Source organism: Chelon labrosus, assembly GCF_963514085.1.
Source record: "Chelon labrosus genome assembly, chromosome: 6".
NCBI classification, from domain to species: Eukaryota; Metazoa; Chordata; class Actinopteri; order Mugiliformes; family Mugilidae; genus Chelon; species Chelon labrosus.
In genome coordinates, this window is record NC_140342.1 from 26,191,593 (window position 1) to 26,209,271 (window position 17,679).

General features: G+C 42.4%; 2 protein-coding genes across 2 annotated transcripts; both read right to left on the reverse strand.

The window, feature by feature from the left end:
* Positions 1-697: 697 nt before the first annotated feature.
* Positions 698-16,559, reverse strand: LOC311488909 (uncharacterized protein; the record flags this gene model as incomplete). The annotated part of the gene is made up of 3 exons (XM_084545771.1): positions 14,014-16,559; positions 12,813-12,914; positions 698-2,476 (listed from the first exon to the last, which is right to left on the reverse strand). Exons 1-3 carry the CDS (start codon positions 15,658-15,660, stop codon positions 698-700), a joined length of 3,528 nt encoding a protein of 1,175 aa, XP_084401897.1. The 5' UTR covers positions 15,661-16,559.
* LOC311489302 (tripartite motif-containing protein 16-like) lies at positions 6,403-10,093 on the reverse strand. The gene is made up of 2 exons (XM_084546325.1): positions 7,727-10,093; positions 6,403-7,604 (listed from the first exon to the last, which is right to left on the reverse strand). Exons 1-2 carry the CDS (start codon positions 9,047-9,049, stop codon positions 7,500-7,502), a joined length of 1,428 nt encoding a protein of 475 aa, XP_084402451.1. The 5' UTR covers positions 9,050-10,093; the 3' UTR covers positions 6,403-7,499.
* Positions 16,560-17,679: the final 1,120 nt, after the last annotated feature.

The following is a 17,679-nucleotide window of genomic DNA, read 5'->3' on the forward strand; positions in this document are numbered from 1 at the left end:
GTTCTTTAAAAACTTCTTTATTGACTGATTATAGAAAAGAATCTGACAAAATCAACACAATCATTCAGTTTAAGCATGAAAATAATGAATGATCTCATCCTCAACAATGACCATAATGATTACAGTTTTACAAAACCTAATTTGTGCATGAATTTAAACAACATCTGATCTGACAAACAAATAAATGTGAATATATTTTAACAGAGTGATCAACAACATATCAGTGATAAAGGCAAGTGTGGATATCATAGTCTGAAAACTAATAGATGTAAATGTAATCATAGATTTCTTTCTGTACAAAGTGATCAACAACATATCAGTGATAAAGGAAGGTCTGCTGATTCCTCTGCTATGAAGTGGGAGAAAAACAAGAAGACACAAATACATCAATACAAATATTCAGCAGACATTTAGAGCTCAGAGAAGTTTACATTGTCATGGAAATAAAAGTCATCATGAGCAGTGATATCCTCCACGGCTAAACAGACACAGGAAAGAGCTCCACCTGAAGAAAGTCATGAAACATCAAGAGAACAACTATTAAACATGTCAAGGTAGCAGCCATAATGTTTGACTGACAGCTGATCTCTGTGCAGAAACACCACAACAATGAACTCTCAGCAACAAACATGGAGAGAAAACAAGTTGATGAAGAGAAACACAGAATTTAACTCTCTGGTCCTGAAGTTACCTCTGTCTACTTCACTTTAATCAACTCAGCACTTGGTCCACTAAACCAACCATCAATCCAGAGTCCAGCATAGAGCGGCTGAGTGAATGTGGTCTGGACTCTGTGGAGGAGAGTCATGGTTTCAGAGACGCTGTAGAAGGACAGAATACCTGCTCCTTGATCCAGGTACACTCCTACTCTGGAGGAAGGACGACCTGAGACGGGAGTTTTGATGCTGTTATTCACAAATGTAGAACTGTCTTTGGAACAATATAATGTCCAAGATTTGTCATTACGTCCAAATCTGCTTTTATTTCCTCCTCTGCTGATATTCTCGTACGTGACTGCTACACCAACTCTTTTTCCTCTCCACTCCACCTCCCAGTAACAACGTCCAGTCAGACTCTCTCTACTCAGGACCTGATAACAATCAGTGAATCTGTCTGGATGATCAGAATAAAACTGTTGTTGATTCCCGAATCTTACTTTTCTGTTCCCCTCAGACAGTACCAGACGTCTGTTTGCTGTGTTTGGATCCAGTGTGATTTCACATGAATACTTTAAGAATTCATCTCTGGTCTTTGGCTCTGGCTGTGGCAGTAAAACATCCACTTCAGTCACTGTCTGTGAGATGTTTGTCCTTGTCTCTCTCAGAATGTCCTCTAGTATATTTCTGAGCTCTGTCACAGCTGGTTTCACGTCATCAAAGTCCCTCAGAGGACGAATCTTGATGCTGGATGAGTGTGTAGATTGACTGAGTGGTGACAGTGAGGGGTAGTTGTGTAGAAACTGGTTGTGATCCTCTGTGTCTGAGAGCTGCTTCAGCTCAGTGTCCTCCCTCTTCAGCTCAGTGATCTCCTGCTCCAGCTTCTCCTGAACCTCTTTGACTCGACTCTCTTCAGTTTCCTGCTGGGATCTGACCTGCTGCTCCACATCAAAGCTTCTTTCCTGGATGAGAAGGATCATCTCAGTGAAGATCTCCTGACTTTCCTTCACTGTTTTATCAGCAGAGTGAGCGATGGCCTTCAGCTCCTGTTGAAGCAGCTTCACATCTTTCTCTCTGTGCTGGATCACCTGCTGGATGTTTTGTCGTCTCACCTCCACCTCTCTCTGTCTCTTAGTCCTTTCTGCTTCAGCTGAGACTGTGTCGTGGCCTTTATGTTCATCCACAGAGCAGAGATAACAGATACTCTGCTGATCAGTACGACAGAACATCTTCATCACCTCACCATGACGAGAGCAGATGTTCTCCTGGAGTTTCTTGGAGGGATCCACCAGTTTGTGTTTCTTTAATGGGGCTACATCATAGTGAGGTTGAAGGTGTTTCTCACAGTAAGATGCCAGACAGAATAAACAGGACTTGAAGGCTTTCAGTTTTCTTCCAGTGCAGACATCACAAGCCACATCTTTAGGTCCAGCATAGCAGTGATCAGCAGGAGCAGCTTGGAGTCCAGTCTTCTTCAGCTGCTCCACTAAAACTGCTAACATGGTGTTTTTCACCAGGACAGGCCTCGTTGTGAAGAGTTGTCTGCAGTCAGGACATCTGTGGATTTTCTTCTTGTCCTCTTCATCAAAGTGGCTTTTAATACAGTTCATGCAGTAGCTGTGTCCACAGGGAATAGTCACCGGATCATTCAGTAGATCCAGACAGATGGAACAAGAAAAGTTTTCTCGATCCAGCTCAACTCCTTTTTGAGCCATCTCAGCTCTCACTGTCAGTGACTGGCAGCTCATGTTCTTTGAAGACTTTACAGTTGAACAAAGTGTTTTTGAGGAAGAAGCGAGAGGTATCACCAGACTCTTATTCTGGGAAGAGGAGTGACCTAAAAAACAATAAAAAATAATGACTTAAAGATGTTTTGCTCACCTTATAAAAACAGTACTAAGTACAAATCAACAAACTGATAACTAAATATGCACATTAATAGACTTTGTATTAGAGTGTGATAGTGTTAGTTATTTATTAAGCCTTTACTGAGCTTTCTCGAGAACAGTGTCAGCAATGACACAACTTCAGTAAGTTCTTAAGAGCAGAATGTTTGTTTTGAAAAAGATCAGTATCTGACATTTGTCTCCTAGTTTTGTCTTGGTTGTGTGAATCTGAAAATGTAATGAAGTCACTGATTATTTAAAACACTGCATTATAGGCTAAGGTTTTCTTTGTCATGTTGAAGGGCAGACAACAGGCATGAGGCAGAGTAATTGTTTAACTGAGATTACTTATTAAAAGGGGCAGTAGGGTCCCTTCAAAGTGGTTTACCAGAATAAGGTCGACGTGATGGGTGAATGAGGTCAAGAGGAAGGACAAGTGGTCTTGTGACCGAAGAGCTGGGGTTGATGAGGAAGCCAGTTGTAGCCGTTCATCTGCACGACCTGAACTAATCGGAGTAATAAACTATAAAACAATAAATCATAATGACTTGGAAAGATGTTTTCTTCACCTTATAAAAACAGTACTAAGTATGAATCAATAAACTGATAACTAATCGTGCACATTTCCTTGATAGACTTTGTATTAGAGTGTGATGGTGTTAGTTGTTTACAAAGCCTTTATTGAGCTTTCTTGAGAGCAGTGTCAGCAATGACACAACTTCAGTAAGTTCTTAAGAGCAGAATGTTTGTTTTGAAAAAGAAGAGGAGGGACAAGTGGTCTTGTGACCGAAGAGCTGGGGCTGAGGAAGCCAGTTGGAGCCGTTCAGGGGGTCGATCCAGAGTAAACTCAGACTAACAACCAGTCTCAGGATCAGCTGACTCTGGGGTAAGGTTGATGCTGGTCAACTGAGGAAGGACCATGGGTTTGCTGTCGACCAGAGAAACGATCTGGCAGGAAACTGGTGTCTACTGAGCAAGATGACGGGTTAAGTGACTGATGGCTAGCAGTTTGAGATGTGACTGACTCTAGGGCTAGGTCTAATGAGAATGAGACCAGGACCCTGGTAGAAATGAAGAGGTGAGGCAGTCAGGAGCCACGGAAAAGCTAGCCTTGATCAACAGAGTGTAGACTCCTGAGAGTTGTTGGAGGTGGCATCAAATTAATAGCTAGCTAACTCAGGGGCAGAGACTGGCTGATGGCTAGCATACTACATGCTAGTCACTTCATGAGAGCCCTCAAGGTTCTTATCGATAGCTGGGCTGATCTCAGTAATGCTATCTGGAAACCTGATGTCTGCCATGTCCTGTCTCCACTCCCGTAATCAATCACACACACCAGACAAAGCGAGAAAGAGACCTGTAGGCAAAGAGGGAAGTAGAAGCAGAGGGTATGAAATCTGGAGATGTTCCTGTCCAGTATTCTTGTCTACTGGACTTTATATTGTCTTTCCTCTCCCACATCCTAATCTGAGAGTACATGAACGACTCTTCATGTACTGTCTCATATCTGTTACAAGATTATCAACGCTGTTTATGTTTTGCATGTGTTTACAAACTGCGTTCCAACTTTTTATTGACATATCCAACATTGTTTTGGACCAGGTTCAAAGTATCTCTCACGTTTGCACTGCTGCTCAGGATCTGCCATGAACCATTTCACTAGTCAATATTTAATAATGTAATTAGTGAAGCTTGAAGGTGTCTCAACTGTCATTAATCAGTTACTGCTTATGAGCTAAACATTAACCAAAGTCACCACAAAGTCCTCCGGTAAACAAATGTTTCTAATGTCATCTCACACTAATAAAAGGCATCACGTGAGTCAGTAAAGAGGTCACATTGTACACTACTGTGTGCCTTTATGATAATATTATTACAATAATCATAATGTCACCTCCTTCAGAAGTTGTCAGTTTTCTCAATAACAAGGTTTATAAAAACAGCATCAAAATATTTGAACCATCGTCTACTAAATAAAACCTGTCATCAGATGAGATCACTGTAGCTATAACTGGTGGGATGCTAGATTATTAGGACATACTGTAAATCAAGTTATTATAATTTAACTTTGGTAACTATACCACGCCGCATATTTTATTTCCCACGCTAACCTATAAAGGTGTGTCCTAACCCTCTCTCACTCTCTGTTCATCTCAGTTTTCAACCCCCAACCTCCTCATCTCTCTCTTGTCTTTTCTTCCTCTTCCACCTTTTATTAAGGGAAACAGGGGACAAGGATCTGAAGCTTCCTGAGATCTGCTCCCAAACTGAGTCTCACTCCCTGGGTTCCTCTACCATCACCCGTCTACACATTCATCCCCTTTCATGTCTTCCCTTCTACCCTTTTCATCCCATCCCCTTGACAGTTCTAATCACATTCCCCCAACCTCTTTTCATCCTCTGTCCTCCGAACCTTTTCATCCCAATCCCCTTGACCCCTTTTCATCCCATCCCATCTGGCCATTTTCATCCCATCTCCTTTGACCCTTTTCATCCAATCTCATCAGACCATTTTCATCCCATCTCCTTCGACCCTTTTCATCTCAATCCCCTTGACCCCTTTTCACCTAGTCTCATTAGACCATTTTCATCCCACCCCATCTGGCCATTTTCATCCCATCTCCTTCGACCCTTTTCATCTCAATCCCCTTGACCCCTTTTCATCCAATCTCATCAGACTATTTTCATCCCATCTTATATGGCCATTTTCATACCATTTCCTTCGACCCTTTTAATCTCAATCCCCTTGACCCCTTTTCATCCAGTCTCATCAGACCATTTTCATCCCATCCCATCTGGCCATTTTCATCCCATTTCCTTCGACACTTTCCATCTCAATCCCCTTGACCCTTTTCATCCAATCTCATCAGAACCTTTTCGTCTCAGTCCCCTTGGCCCCTTTTCATTAAATCTCATCAGACCATTTTCATCCCATCTCCTTCAACCCTTTTCATCCCAACCCTTTCGAGCATTCTCATCCCTCAATCTGTTTTTGAAAAAATAAATAATACTTACATGCCTGTAGTACATTGATGTAAAGGCTTGAATCAAGGACAACTGGCATAAGGAGCAGATGTTGAAGAGGTTTCTGCTCAACCAGGAGGCTTCTTCAGCTCTGACTGACTGCTGGGGAGTCTGTGGACTCCTCATCAAGGACGTTAATACCACTTGGTTCATCATTGCTCCTGGCTGTTGGCAGTGTGAATTCTTGTTAAATCTCATGGAAAATGACAAAAAGACAGTGTTGGACGAATAGATAAGTGGTATCGTAGACCTCCTCCTCTGTTCACTGATGGTTTCTCTACTTTAACGTAGATGGCCTCCTTCACTCCTCTTTCAAACCACCTGTCCTCCCCATCCAGAAAAAGATGTTGTTGTCTTCAGAGGACCCGAGGAGGAGGTCCAGCTCTTCAGGTCTACACTAAGCAGTTTACCTCCAACTGCTGGAGGTAAACTGCTGAGTCTAGCAGCAGCAGTTTACCTCCAACTGAAGGAGCAGGGACATTCCTTTAAGGACAACAGTGTACAGTGAAAGAAACGTCTTATAAAAGGAACTCAATAATGTTCAACAGCTTCTGAAATATTTAATAAAGTAGTCTGGAGCATTTGTGACAACACTGGTGAAAATCAGAATCTCATGTTGAACCAAAGCAACACTTCAAGCTAGATGGTTGAAACAAATATCAGTGAATCAAACAAGTTATTTGTCGACACTCTAAATCCAGAAGGACGCGAATGAATCAGATGAGCTGATACTACAGTTCAGTTGTTGATTCTTTTAAATTTATGAATATTTTTTAGCTGCAACTGAGAAATTGTAGCTAAAAAGTTTTATCCACAGGAGCCTCAGCCTGCAACATTGGTGATGCATTCAGGTAACAGAGGAAAAATGGGAGAGAACAGTTTCCAAGTTACAAACATCCTAAATGTCCTAAAACACTCAAGTGACTTCACCTGTGATGGTTCCATGAATGAAACACAAACTTGAATAAGTTCTTTAAAATCTTCTTTAATGATTGGTTATTGAAAAACATCTGACAAAGTCAACATAATCATTCAGTTTAAGGATGAAAATAATGAATGATCTCATCCTCAACAACAATCATAATGATTACAGTTTTACAAAACATGCAGATGATCTGACAAACAAATAAATGTGAATATATTTTGACAGAGTGATCACACAACAGGGACAAAAACCCCCTCCCAATGAAAGGTCAGTACCTAACCATGAATGGAAATTAGCTGCACCGGTTTCTAGTTGTTAACACAACAAGCAAGTTTCAGTAGGATTTCCTATTTAAACCTCAAACTTCCCACCAGTCCTCTAGAACTAAAGAAGCCACTCAGATGAGTGGTGAAACATCTTCTCAAAAAACTCTACAAGTCCAGTTGCCTTTTTTTTTTTTTTTTTTTTTTAAACCTTTTTTGGATATACCATGACGGATGTCGGAGAACCTTCACAGACACCACAACAATGAATTCTCAACAACAAACATGGAGAGAAAACAACTTGATGAAGAGAAACGCAGAATTTAACTCTCTGTTCCCGAAGTTACCTCTAAGGGCAGCCGTGGCCTACTGGTTAGCGCTTTGGGCTTGTGACCGGAGGGTTGCCGGTTCGAACCCCCGACTGGTAGAAAGCGGCTGAAGTGCCCTTGAGCAAGGCACCTAACCCCTCACTGCTCCCCGAGCGCCGCTGTAGCATGGCAGCTCACTGCTCCGGGTTAGTGTGTGCTTCACCTCACTGTGTGCTTTGTGTTCACTAATTCACGGATGGGATAAATGCAGAGACCAAATTCCTTGTATACACAAGTATACTTGGCCGATAGACACTTAATCTAATCTTGTCTACTTCACTTTAACCAACTCAGCTCTTGATCCAAAACCAATCCAGAGTCCAGCATAGAGCGGCTGACTGAATGTGGTCTGGACTCTATGGAGGAGAGTCATGGTTTCAGAGACGCTGTAGAAGGACAGAATACCTGCTCTGTGATCCAGGTACACTCCGATTCTGAAGGAACGACGACCTGAGATGGGAGTTTGGATGTTGTTGTTCACAAATGTAGAACTGTAACAATCTAATGTCCAAGATTTGTCATTATTTCCAAATCTACTTTCATTTCCTGCTCTGCTGATATTCTTGTATGTCACAACTACATCAACTCTTCTTCTCCACTCCACCTCCCAGTAACAACATCCAGTCAGACTCTCTCTACTCAGGACCTGAAAACAATCAGTGAATCTGTCTGGATGATCAGGATAAGACTGTTGTTGATTCACTAATGTTACTTTTCTGTTCCCCTCAGACAGTACCAGACGTCTGTTTGCTGTGTTTGGATCCAGTGTGATTTCACATGAATACTTTAAGAATTCATCTCTGGTCTTTGGCTCTGGTTGTGTCAGTAAAACATCCACTTCAGTCACTGTCTGTGAGATGTTTGTCCTTGTCTCTCTCAGAATGTCCTGTAGTTTCTTTCTGAGCTCTGTCACAGCTGGTTTCACGTCATCAAAGTTAATCAGAGGATGAATCTTGATGCTGGATGAGTGTGTAGATTGACTGAGTGGTGACAGTGAGGGGTAAATGTGTAGAAACTGGTTGTGATCCTCTGTGTCTGAGAGCTGCTTCAGCTCAGCGTCTTCCCTCTTCAGCTCAGTGATCTCCTGCTCCAGCTTCTCCTGAACCTCTTTGACTCCACTCTCTTCAGTTTCCTGCTGGGATCTGACCTGCTGCTCCACATCAGAGCTTCTTTCCTGGATGAGACGGATCATCTCAGTGAAGATCTCCTGACTTTCCTTCACTGTTTTATCAGCAGAGTGAGCGATGGCCTTCAGCTCCTGTTGAAGCAGCGTCACATCTTTCTCTTTGTCCTGGATCATCTGCTGGATGTTTTGTCGTCTCACCTCCACCTCTCTCTGTCTCTCAGTCCTTTCTGCTGCAGCTGAGACTGTGTCGTGGCCTTTATGTTCATCCACAGAGCAGAGATAACAGATACTCTGCTGATCAGTACGACAGAACATCTTCATCACCTCACCATGACGAGAGCAGATGTTCTCCTGGAGGTTTTTGGAGGGATCCACCAGCTTGTGTTGTTTAAATGTAGGTGACTTATAGTGAGGTTGAAGGTGTTTCTCACAGTAAGATGCCAGACAGAATAAACAGGACTTGAAGGCTTTCAGTTTTCTTCCAGTGCAGAAATCACAGGCCACATCTTCAGGTCCAGCATAGCAGTGATCAGCAGGAGCAGCTTGGAGTCCAGTCTTCTTCAGCTGCTCCACTATATCTGCTAACGTGGTGCTTTTCACCAGGACAGGCCTTGTTGTGAAGAGTTGTCTGCACTGAGGACAGCTGTGGATTTTCTTCTTGTCCTCTTCATCAAAGTGGCCTTTAATACAGTTCATGCAGTAGCTGTGTCCACAGGGAATAGTCACCGGATCATTCAGTAGATCCAGACAGATGGAACAAGAAAAGGTTTCTCGATCCAGCTCAACTCCTTTCTCTGCCATTTCAGGTCTCGGTGTCAGTAACTGAGTAAATTTCTCTTTCTCAGATCTTAAACAAGTTCGAGCTGCGACTTAAATATCAAGTGTTTCAATCTTTCAGCTGTTACACGTCACCACATGTTGATCACACCCATCATCAACTTGCAGATCTGAAGGAGAGAACACATAGAAATATGTGGACAGAGTGGTTGAGGAGGAATGAGGTTTATCAGGCTTTGATTCATTCCAAGATAACAAGAAACACTGTGAATTAAAGTTTGTTTCCTTATGACAAAGAAGTCTATTGTTATAGTGTTATAGTTCAAAAGAGGATCCGAATGTAAGAAACAAAAAAACTATTGCAGGATGAGTAACTAAAAAGTCAACATTAATAAAACTTACTAGAAGTGAGAAACAGAAGGTTCCACTGTGCAGGTTAGTTCAAGAATTAGTCCAATAAAAGATAATCCATCTGAAGAAAAACATTCACCAGAAGAATCCAAAAAACTAACAGAGCAAAAACACACAGTGAGCAAGGAGACACTAGGAGATTTACAGAGATGCTGGAAACACGGATGAGTAACAGGAAGGAAAACAGGTGGTGAACGAACTGACAAAGACAGAGGAAGAGACAAGACTATATATACTCAAAGGCTGATGAGCAGGAAATAAAACTGACTGAAACACACAGAGACAAAACATTACAAAATAAAACAGGAAGACAAATAATTACCAGCAGCCCCTCTCACCTGAAATTCTCTCAAGTATCAGTTTGGACAGATACTGGACACACTCGTCACCCAGCTGTACCCTGAGACCCTCTCTGTGAATGTGGTAACCTGTGCCAGAGACCAAGGTTAGCTTTGGTGGAATCCAATCAACTGGAAACTTGGGAAAAGCTCTCTCTCTTTGCTCATACAAAAACCGGACGGCTCCCAGCAATGGCCTGTACATACATACCCCAACCTCATTGGGTAACCCACACACAGTTCCCTTGGCACCACGGTCATAAGCCTCCTCCAAGTCCAAAAAAGACATGCAGAGTGGATCATCAACTCTCCAAGGGTAAAGAACTGGCCCATTGTTCCAGGTCCAGGAGAGAATACATATTGCTCCTCCTGAACTTCAACAGTGTCTCCTTTCCAGAGCCCCAGAATAAACTTTACTGGGGAGGCTTCGCAGAGTGGTACCCCAGTAATTAGAGCACATACACCTTCCCTACCACCTAATCCAACTCACCACCAGGTGGTGATAATATTACAGCTGTGCTCCTCTCTTCACTAGAGACATGGGAGCAGATTTGATGATTTAATGAACCATGAAGTCAATCATCCAACCTTCACCTCAGGTGCAGTATGAGCTGCCTGATGCTCCAACAAGGTGACTGAGAGACTGGAAGAGACTCGTCAAAGGGTTGATGAGATTTCTAATAAATACACAAATCTTCTAATGTATTTACTGCAAAAACATGAAGGATAGACTTGATGCAACTCTCTTGTCTTCAGGTGATGTGTTTTGCTTATTTACACATCCAGCTGTTACAGAATAACTTGATCATTCATTTGAAGTTTTGTGTCACATCACAAAATATTAGTTTCATTCTTTTTGTCTCTTGCAGTTGGAACTGAGCTGCAGATTCAGGTTCATCACCGTGATTGAGTCTTTCCACACTGCCATTTGGTCCGTTGTTATCATTAAAATACAGATTATAGACATGCTAACCTGTTAATGTTCAGTAATTTAGGAAGATGAGAAACAATAACTGAGGTTTCAACAATTTTAAAAAATAACTATAAATGTGATCTTCTCATTTCTCAGAGTCAGTGACGGTAATATTTTCACTTTTCTATGTTTAATTTTTTAAAACAGTGCTGTTGATTTCCTTCTAGTTCCCTCAGTGATGTGCAGTGAATGAGGCTTCTTGTCCATTCATCTTCTGTCTCTCAGACGTGTGAAGGGAAGAGATCAGTTGTGTTTGAGAGCAGAGAGAAGAATGAGAGTCATCAGGCTTTGCCACATGCTTGTAGGGTCTCCTGAGGCAGAGCTATAGAAATGCTGCTGGAATGATGTGACAGTAATTCTACAACACGCTGCTGTCTTTTCTCATCAGGTGGAAACCTTTCTACTCCCTCTGAGAGTTTGCAGTCTTCATATTGGTCAGTGTTTACAGACATACAGTCGCTTAAACTTGATGCCAAGATGCTGTGGACAAGAAAAACCCCTGACTCTTCAACTAATCACTTCTTTCTGGTTCATCATCCAGTTTTTAAGCCTTAAATTGTAAAAAACAAACATGAACTCTGTAATTTGAGGTGTTTCAGGAGGAAAACTGTCTCAGATAATCTCTAATATTAGTTTGACATTTTCTCCATCAGCTATGAGAGAAATCCTGGAATGAAGACCAAAGAGAATAATTCATATTTAATGAAAAACTGTTTTATTTAATATTTAAATCAACACATGTTCAGACATCAAATTATTTCATGTAAAGATTAATTTCAACCACACAATCAACTTGTTTAATCCAGGAAAAGAATGAACAGTCATCATGATAATTACAGTTTTAATAAACCTCATAGTACCTCATGTATATGTAGATTTGAATATATAGTCTGACATTCATTAATACACAGGATTAGATGTTACAATCCCTTGTGCCAAAATCCAAGGCAAAACACATTTAGAGGCCCTGTCCAACTGAGAAACCCTAACAAACCTATAGTTATGTGATATGACGCTTAACCTACAATCTAAATGAACTAAGTAAATGCTGCTGGCTTGTATGGCCCGCTCAGCAGCTAACCATAGCTACCAAGCAACATGCAGACACCAGGAACCTGGCCTAAACAACAACCGTGATCCGCCCCGTTGATGCGGACTGAACCACGTAACAAACAAACAAATCAGGCATCCTTACCTTTAGCTAGTTCCCCAGTTGGCATGCTTCCTACATACCCATAGCCACTCGCTCGCTCTCTCTTCTGCCCGGGACATGTTGCATGCCGCAGTCCTTTGGCTTTTTCCACGTATGCCCAACTCGCTCAGAATAGCAATCGCCAACTTTGCCACAAATCCATAAGCCTTCCAGCCATTCTGCTTTGCATCTGCTGCTAGCTCTGCATACTTAGCTCTCTTAAGCTCGTTAGCCTCCTCAACTCGATCTTCCCACGGGGCAGTCAGCTCTATGAAATAGACTACTTTCTCTGGCTCAGACCACAACAGCAGGGGCCTCATGTATGAAGACTTGCGAGGATTTCCTTCTAAAACGTGGCGCATGCTCAGATTGAGAAGCATTTAGAAGAACATTTCCTTTGTACATCCCAATCAAGCGTATCTGAACCCCCCGGTCCACGCCCCTTTTAAATATGCAACTCCCTGTCCACTCCTCTTTTAAATATGCAAATTATATTTAAATTGACCCTGCACCTGAGATTCCCCTCTCTGCGCGATCAGAAAACGAAAACATAAGCATGAATGAGACGGGAAAAAAGAAGAACTTCACAGAAAGTGAATTGGAGACGCTACTCACTGGATTGGAGATGCGCAAAAATGTACTCTTTGGCACACTGCCACAATGTTGGTTACTTGCATTTGCGCATCACGTATGATCTGTACATTGATCGAATGAAAAGGTTTCCTGTTGACATTTACAAATTCATGCGATGGCGCTTTTATAGCAATGTGTGTGCAGTCGATAGCTCAGATTACATTCAGAAAACCGTCTCTCGCTGCAAATTGCTCTTTAATGTTGACCTGTTCAGATGCATTGTATGGGAATCTGATATACCTGGCTGACATGCGGATAACTCCGGGTCGACTGGCTCAGTCCCGATCGGTCCAGCTCCCTCTGGAATGCCCTGGTTGTGAGGAACCCCAGGATGGTCAGTACCTGTACGGACACAGGCAACGCATTGCTCCTTGCTGTGTCACGCTCCAGTACCGGCCGCAGCTCTGCGCACAGTTCCAGAAGGATTGCCCTCGGAAACCTAAAGCGGCTGATGAGTCAGTTGTCATTATTTGCCAGTAAATCATCTCTGTCTCTGAATACACGCTCTTCTTATTGCACCATTTAATATCCTCTAATAACGCTAAAGCGCTTCCATTGTTGTTAACGATATTTTCTGCACCACTTTGCGCATGCTTTTATATCCACTCATATAATTACAGACACCTGGGTGTGTTAATTGCTCATCAGTGTTAATTTTGCGTGTGTCTCTGATGAGCACATCACAATAGTTTTCACAGTTTTATGATGACAGTTTCACGGCATCACCTCTAAGTGTCGCCAAAGGATCGACATCTGTTGAATCCAACATATGCCAGACACGTTGTTGGCGTAGGCACGTACAAAGTTCCCGGACATTTCACTCTTGATACATCTAAACCTTTCCGTGAGCGAGAAGGTACTTAACGTTTTTGTGCGCACGCAACTTTCGTACATGAGGCCCCAGATCTGGCCTTAGTCGGGTGCTAGCTATCTCGGCTGGAATAACTAGTCGTCCATTTAAATCCGCCCTCATCTCCCAGGCTCCTCCTACTAATAGAAAAACTAATAGATGTAAATGTAATCATAGATTTCTTTCTGTACCAAGTGATCATCAGTGAAAAAGGAAGGTCTGCTGATTCCTCTGCTATGAAGTGGAAGAGAAACAACAAGACACAAATACATTAATACAAATATTCAGCACACATTTAGAGCTCAGAGAAGTTTACATTGTCATGGAAATAAAAGTCATCATGAGCAGTGATATCCTCCACGGCTAAACAGACACAGGAAAGAGCTCCATCTGAAGAAAGTGATGAAACATCAAGAGAACAACTATTAAACATGTCAAGGTAGCAGCCATAATGTTTGACTGACAGCTGATCTCTGTGCAGAAACACCACAACAATGAACTCTCAGCAACAAACATGGGGAGAAAACAAGTTGATGAAGAGAAACAAAGGATTTAACTCTCTGCTCCTGAAGTTACCTCTGTCTACTTCACTTTAATCAACTCAACACTTGATCCTAAACCAATCCTGAGTCCAGCATAGAGAGGCTGAGTGAATGTGGTCTGGACTCTGTGGAGGAGAGTCATGGTTTCAGAGACGCTGTAGAAGGACAGAATACCTGCTCTGTGATCCAGGTAGACTCCTACTCTGGAGGAAGGAGGACCTGAGATGGGAGTTTGGATGTTGTTGTACACAAATGTAGAACTGTGACAATCTAATGTCCAAGATTTGTCATTATGTCCAAATCTACTTCCTCTCCCTGCTCTGCCGATATTCTTGTATGTGACTGCAACATCAACTTTTCTTCTCCACTCCACCTCCCAGTAACAACGTCCAGTCAGACTCTCTCTACTCAGGACCTGACAACAATCAATGAATCTGTCTGGATGAGCAGAATAAAACTGTTGGTGAATCACTGATGTTACTTTTCTGTTCCCCTCAGACAGCACCAGATGTCTGTTTGCTGTGTTTGGATCCAGTGTGATTTCACATGAATACTTTAAGAATTCATCTCTGGTCTTTGGCTCTGGTTGTGGCAGTAAAACATCCACTTCAGTCACTGTCCGTGAGATGTTTGTCCTTGTCTCTCTCAGAATGTCCTGTAGTATATTTCTGAGCTCTTTCACAGCTGCTTTCACGTCATCAAAGTTAATCAGAGGACAGATATTGATGCCGGATGAGTGTGTAGATTGACTGAGTGGTGACAGTGAGGGGTAGTTGTGTAGAAACTGGTTGTGATCCTCTGTGTCTGAGAGCTGCTTCAGCTCAGCGTCTTCCCTCTTCAGCTCAGTGATCTCCTGCTCCAGCTTCTCCTGAACCTCTTTGACTCGACTCTCTTCAGTTTCCTGCTGGGATCTGACCTGCTGCTCCACATCAGAGCTTCTTTTCTGGATGACACGGATCATCTCAGTGAAGATCTCCTGACTGTCCTTCACTGTTTTATCAGCAGAGTGAGCGATGGCCTTCAGCTCCTGTTGAAGCAGCTTCACATCTTTCTCTTTGTCCTGGATCATCTGCTGGATGTTTTGTCGTCTCACCTCCACCTCTATCTGTCTCTCAGTCCTTTCTGCTGCAGCTGAGACTGTGTCGTGGCCTTTATGTTCATCCACAGAGCAGAGATAACAGATAATCTGCTGATCAGTACGACAGAACATCTTCATCACCTCATCATGACGAGAGCAGATGTTCTCCTGGAGCTTCTTGGAGGGATCCACCAGCTTGTGTTGTTTAAATGTAGGTGAATTATAGTGAGGCTGAAGGTGTTTCTCACAGTAAGATGCCAGACAGAATAAACAGGACTTGAAGGCTTTCAGTTTTCTTCCAGTGCAGACATCACAGGCCACATCTTCAGGTCCAGCATAGCAGTGATCAGCAGGAGCAGCTTGGAGTCCAGTCTTCTTCAGCTGCTCCACTACAACTGCTAACATGGTGTTTTTCACCAGGACAGGCCTCGTAGAGAAGAGTTGTCTGCACTCAGGACAGCTGTGGATTTTCTTCTTGTCCTCTTCATCAAAGTGGCTTTTAATACAGTTCATGCAGTAGCTGTGTCCACAGGCAATAGTCACCGGATCCTTCAGTAGATCCAGACAGATGGAACAAGAAATGGTTTCTTGATCCAGGCCAACTCCTTCCTGAGCCATCTCAGCTCTCAGTGTCAGTGACTCAGTGAGTTTCTCTTTCTCAGATATGAAATCAGTTCGAGGTGTGATTTAAACATCAAGTGTTTCAACTTTTCAACTGTTACACGTCACCACATGTTGATCACACCCATCGTCAACTTGCAGATCTGAAGGAGAGACAACATAGAAATATATGTTGACAGAGTGGATGAAGAGGAATGAGGTTTATCAGGTTTGATTCATCCCAAGATAACAAGAAACACTGAATTAAAGTTTGTTTCCTTATTGACAATGAAGTCTAATGTTATAGTGTTATAGTTCAAAAGAGGATCCAAATGTAAGAAACAAAGAAACTATTGCAGGATGAGTAACTAAAAAGTCAACATTAATAAAACTTACTAGAAGTGAGAAACAGAAGGTTCCACTGTGTTTACGCAGGTTAGTCCAAGAATTAGTCCAACAAAAGATAATCCATCTGAAGAAAACATTCACCAGAAGAATCCATAAAACTAAAATAGCAAAAAAGGGCACGAAGCAAGGAGACACTAGGAGATTTACAGAGATGTTGGAAACACAGACGAGTAACAGGAAGGAAACAGGTGGTGAAACGATCTGACAAAGACAAAGGAAGAGACAAGACTATATATACGCAAAGGCTGATGAGCAGGAAACTGACTGAAATACACAGAGACAACCCATTACAAAATAAAACAGGAAGACAAATAATTACTAGCAGCCCCTCTAATCTGAAGTTCTCTCAAGTATCAGTTTGGACAGAACACACTCGTCACCCAGCTGCACCTTGAGACCCTGTCTGTGAATGTGGGCTAGCTTTGGTGGAATCCAATCAACTGGAAACTTGGGAAAAGCTCTCTCATTGCTCATGCAAGGACCAGATGGCTCCCAGCAATGGCCTGTACATACATACCCCAACCTCACTGAGTAACCCACACACAGTTCCCTGGGCACCACAGTCATAAGCCTCCTCCAAGTCCAAAAAAGACATGCAGACTGCATCATCAAACTCCCTCGATACCCTCATCAACTATGCAAGGGTAAAGAGCTGGCCCATTTTTCCAGGTCCAGGACAGAATACACATTGCTCCTCCTGAACCTCAACAGTTAATCAGTGTTTCCTTTCCAGAGCCCCAGAATAAACTTTACTGGGGAGGCTTAGAAGAGTGGTACCCCAATAATTGGAGCACATGCACCACCTAATCCATCTCACCACCAGGTGGTGATAAGATGACATCTGTGCTTCTCTCTTCACCAGAGTGTCCAAGGCTTTTGATGATTTGGTGAACCATGAAGTCAATCATCCAACCTTCACCTAAGGTGCAGTATGAGCTGCCTGATGCCCCAAGAAGGTGTTTGTTCTGGACAATCCAGATCTAGCACAGACATTCAGAAACAAACCACCACACTGGTTCAGATCAGGCAGGCCGTTCTTCCAATCAGTTTCTCCATCACTTTGCAAATCAGTGACAAAGTCTCCCAGAAGAACTGAGACGTCCCCAGACTGGATCTTTCCCAGAACTCCACCCAAAGACTGGAAGAGACTTGTCAAGGGTCTCCTCGATGAGATTTCTAATAATTACACAACAAATCTTCTAATGTATTTACTGCAGAAATATGAAGGATAGACTTGATGCAGCTCTCTTATGTTCAGGTGATATGCTTTGCTTATTTACACATCCAGCTGTTAGAGAATAACTTGATTATTCATTTGAAGTTTTGTGTCACATCACAAAATATAAGTTTCATTCTTTTAGTCTCTTGCAGTTGGAACTAAGCTCCAGATTCAGGTTCATCACCATGAGTGAGCCTTTCCACACTGTCATTTGGTCCATTGTTATCATTAAAATACAGATTATAGACATGTTAACCAGCTGTGATGTTTAGTAAAGGAAGAAGTGAAATAATAACTGAGGCTTTGACAATATAAAGAATAACTATAAATGTCATCTTCTCAATTGTCAGAGTCATTGACGGTAATATTTTCCTCAAAGCTCATTCTATGTATTATTTGCAGGTTAACCT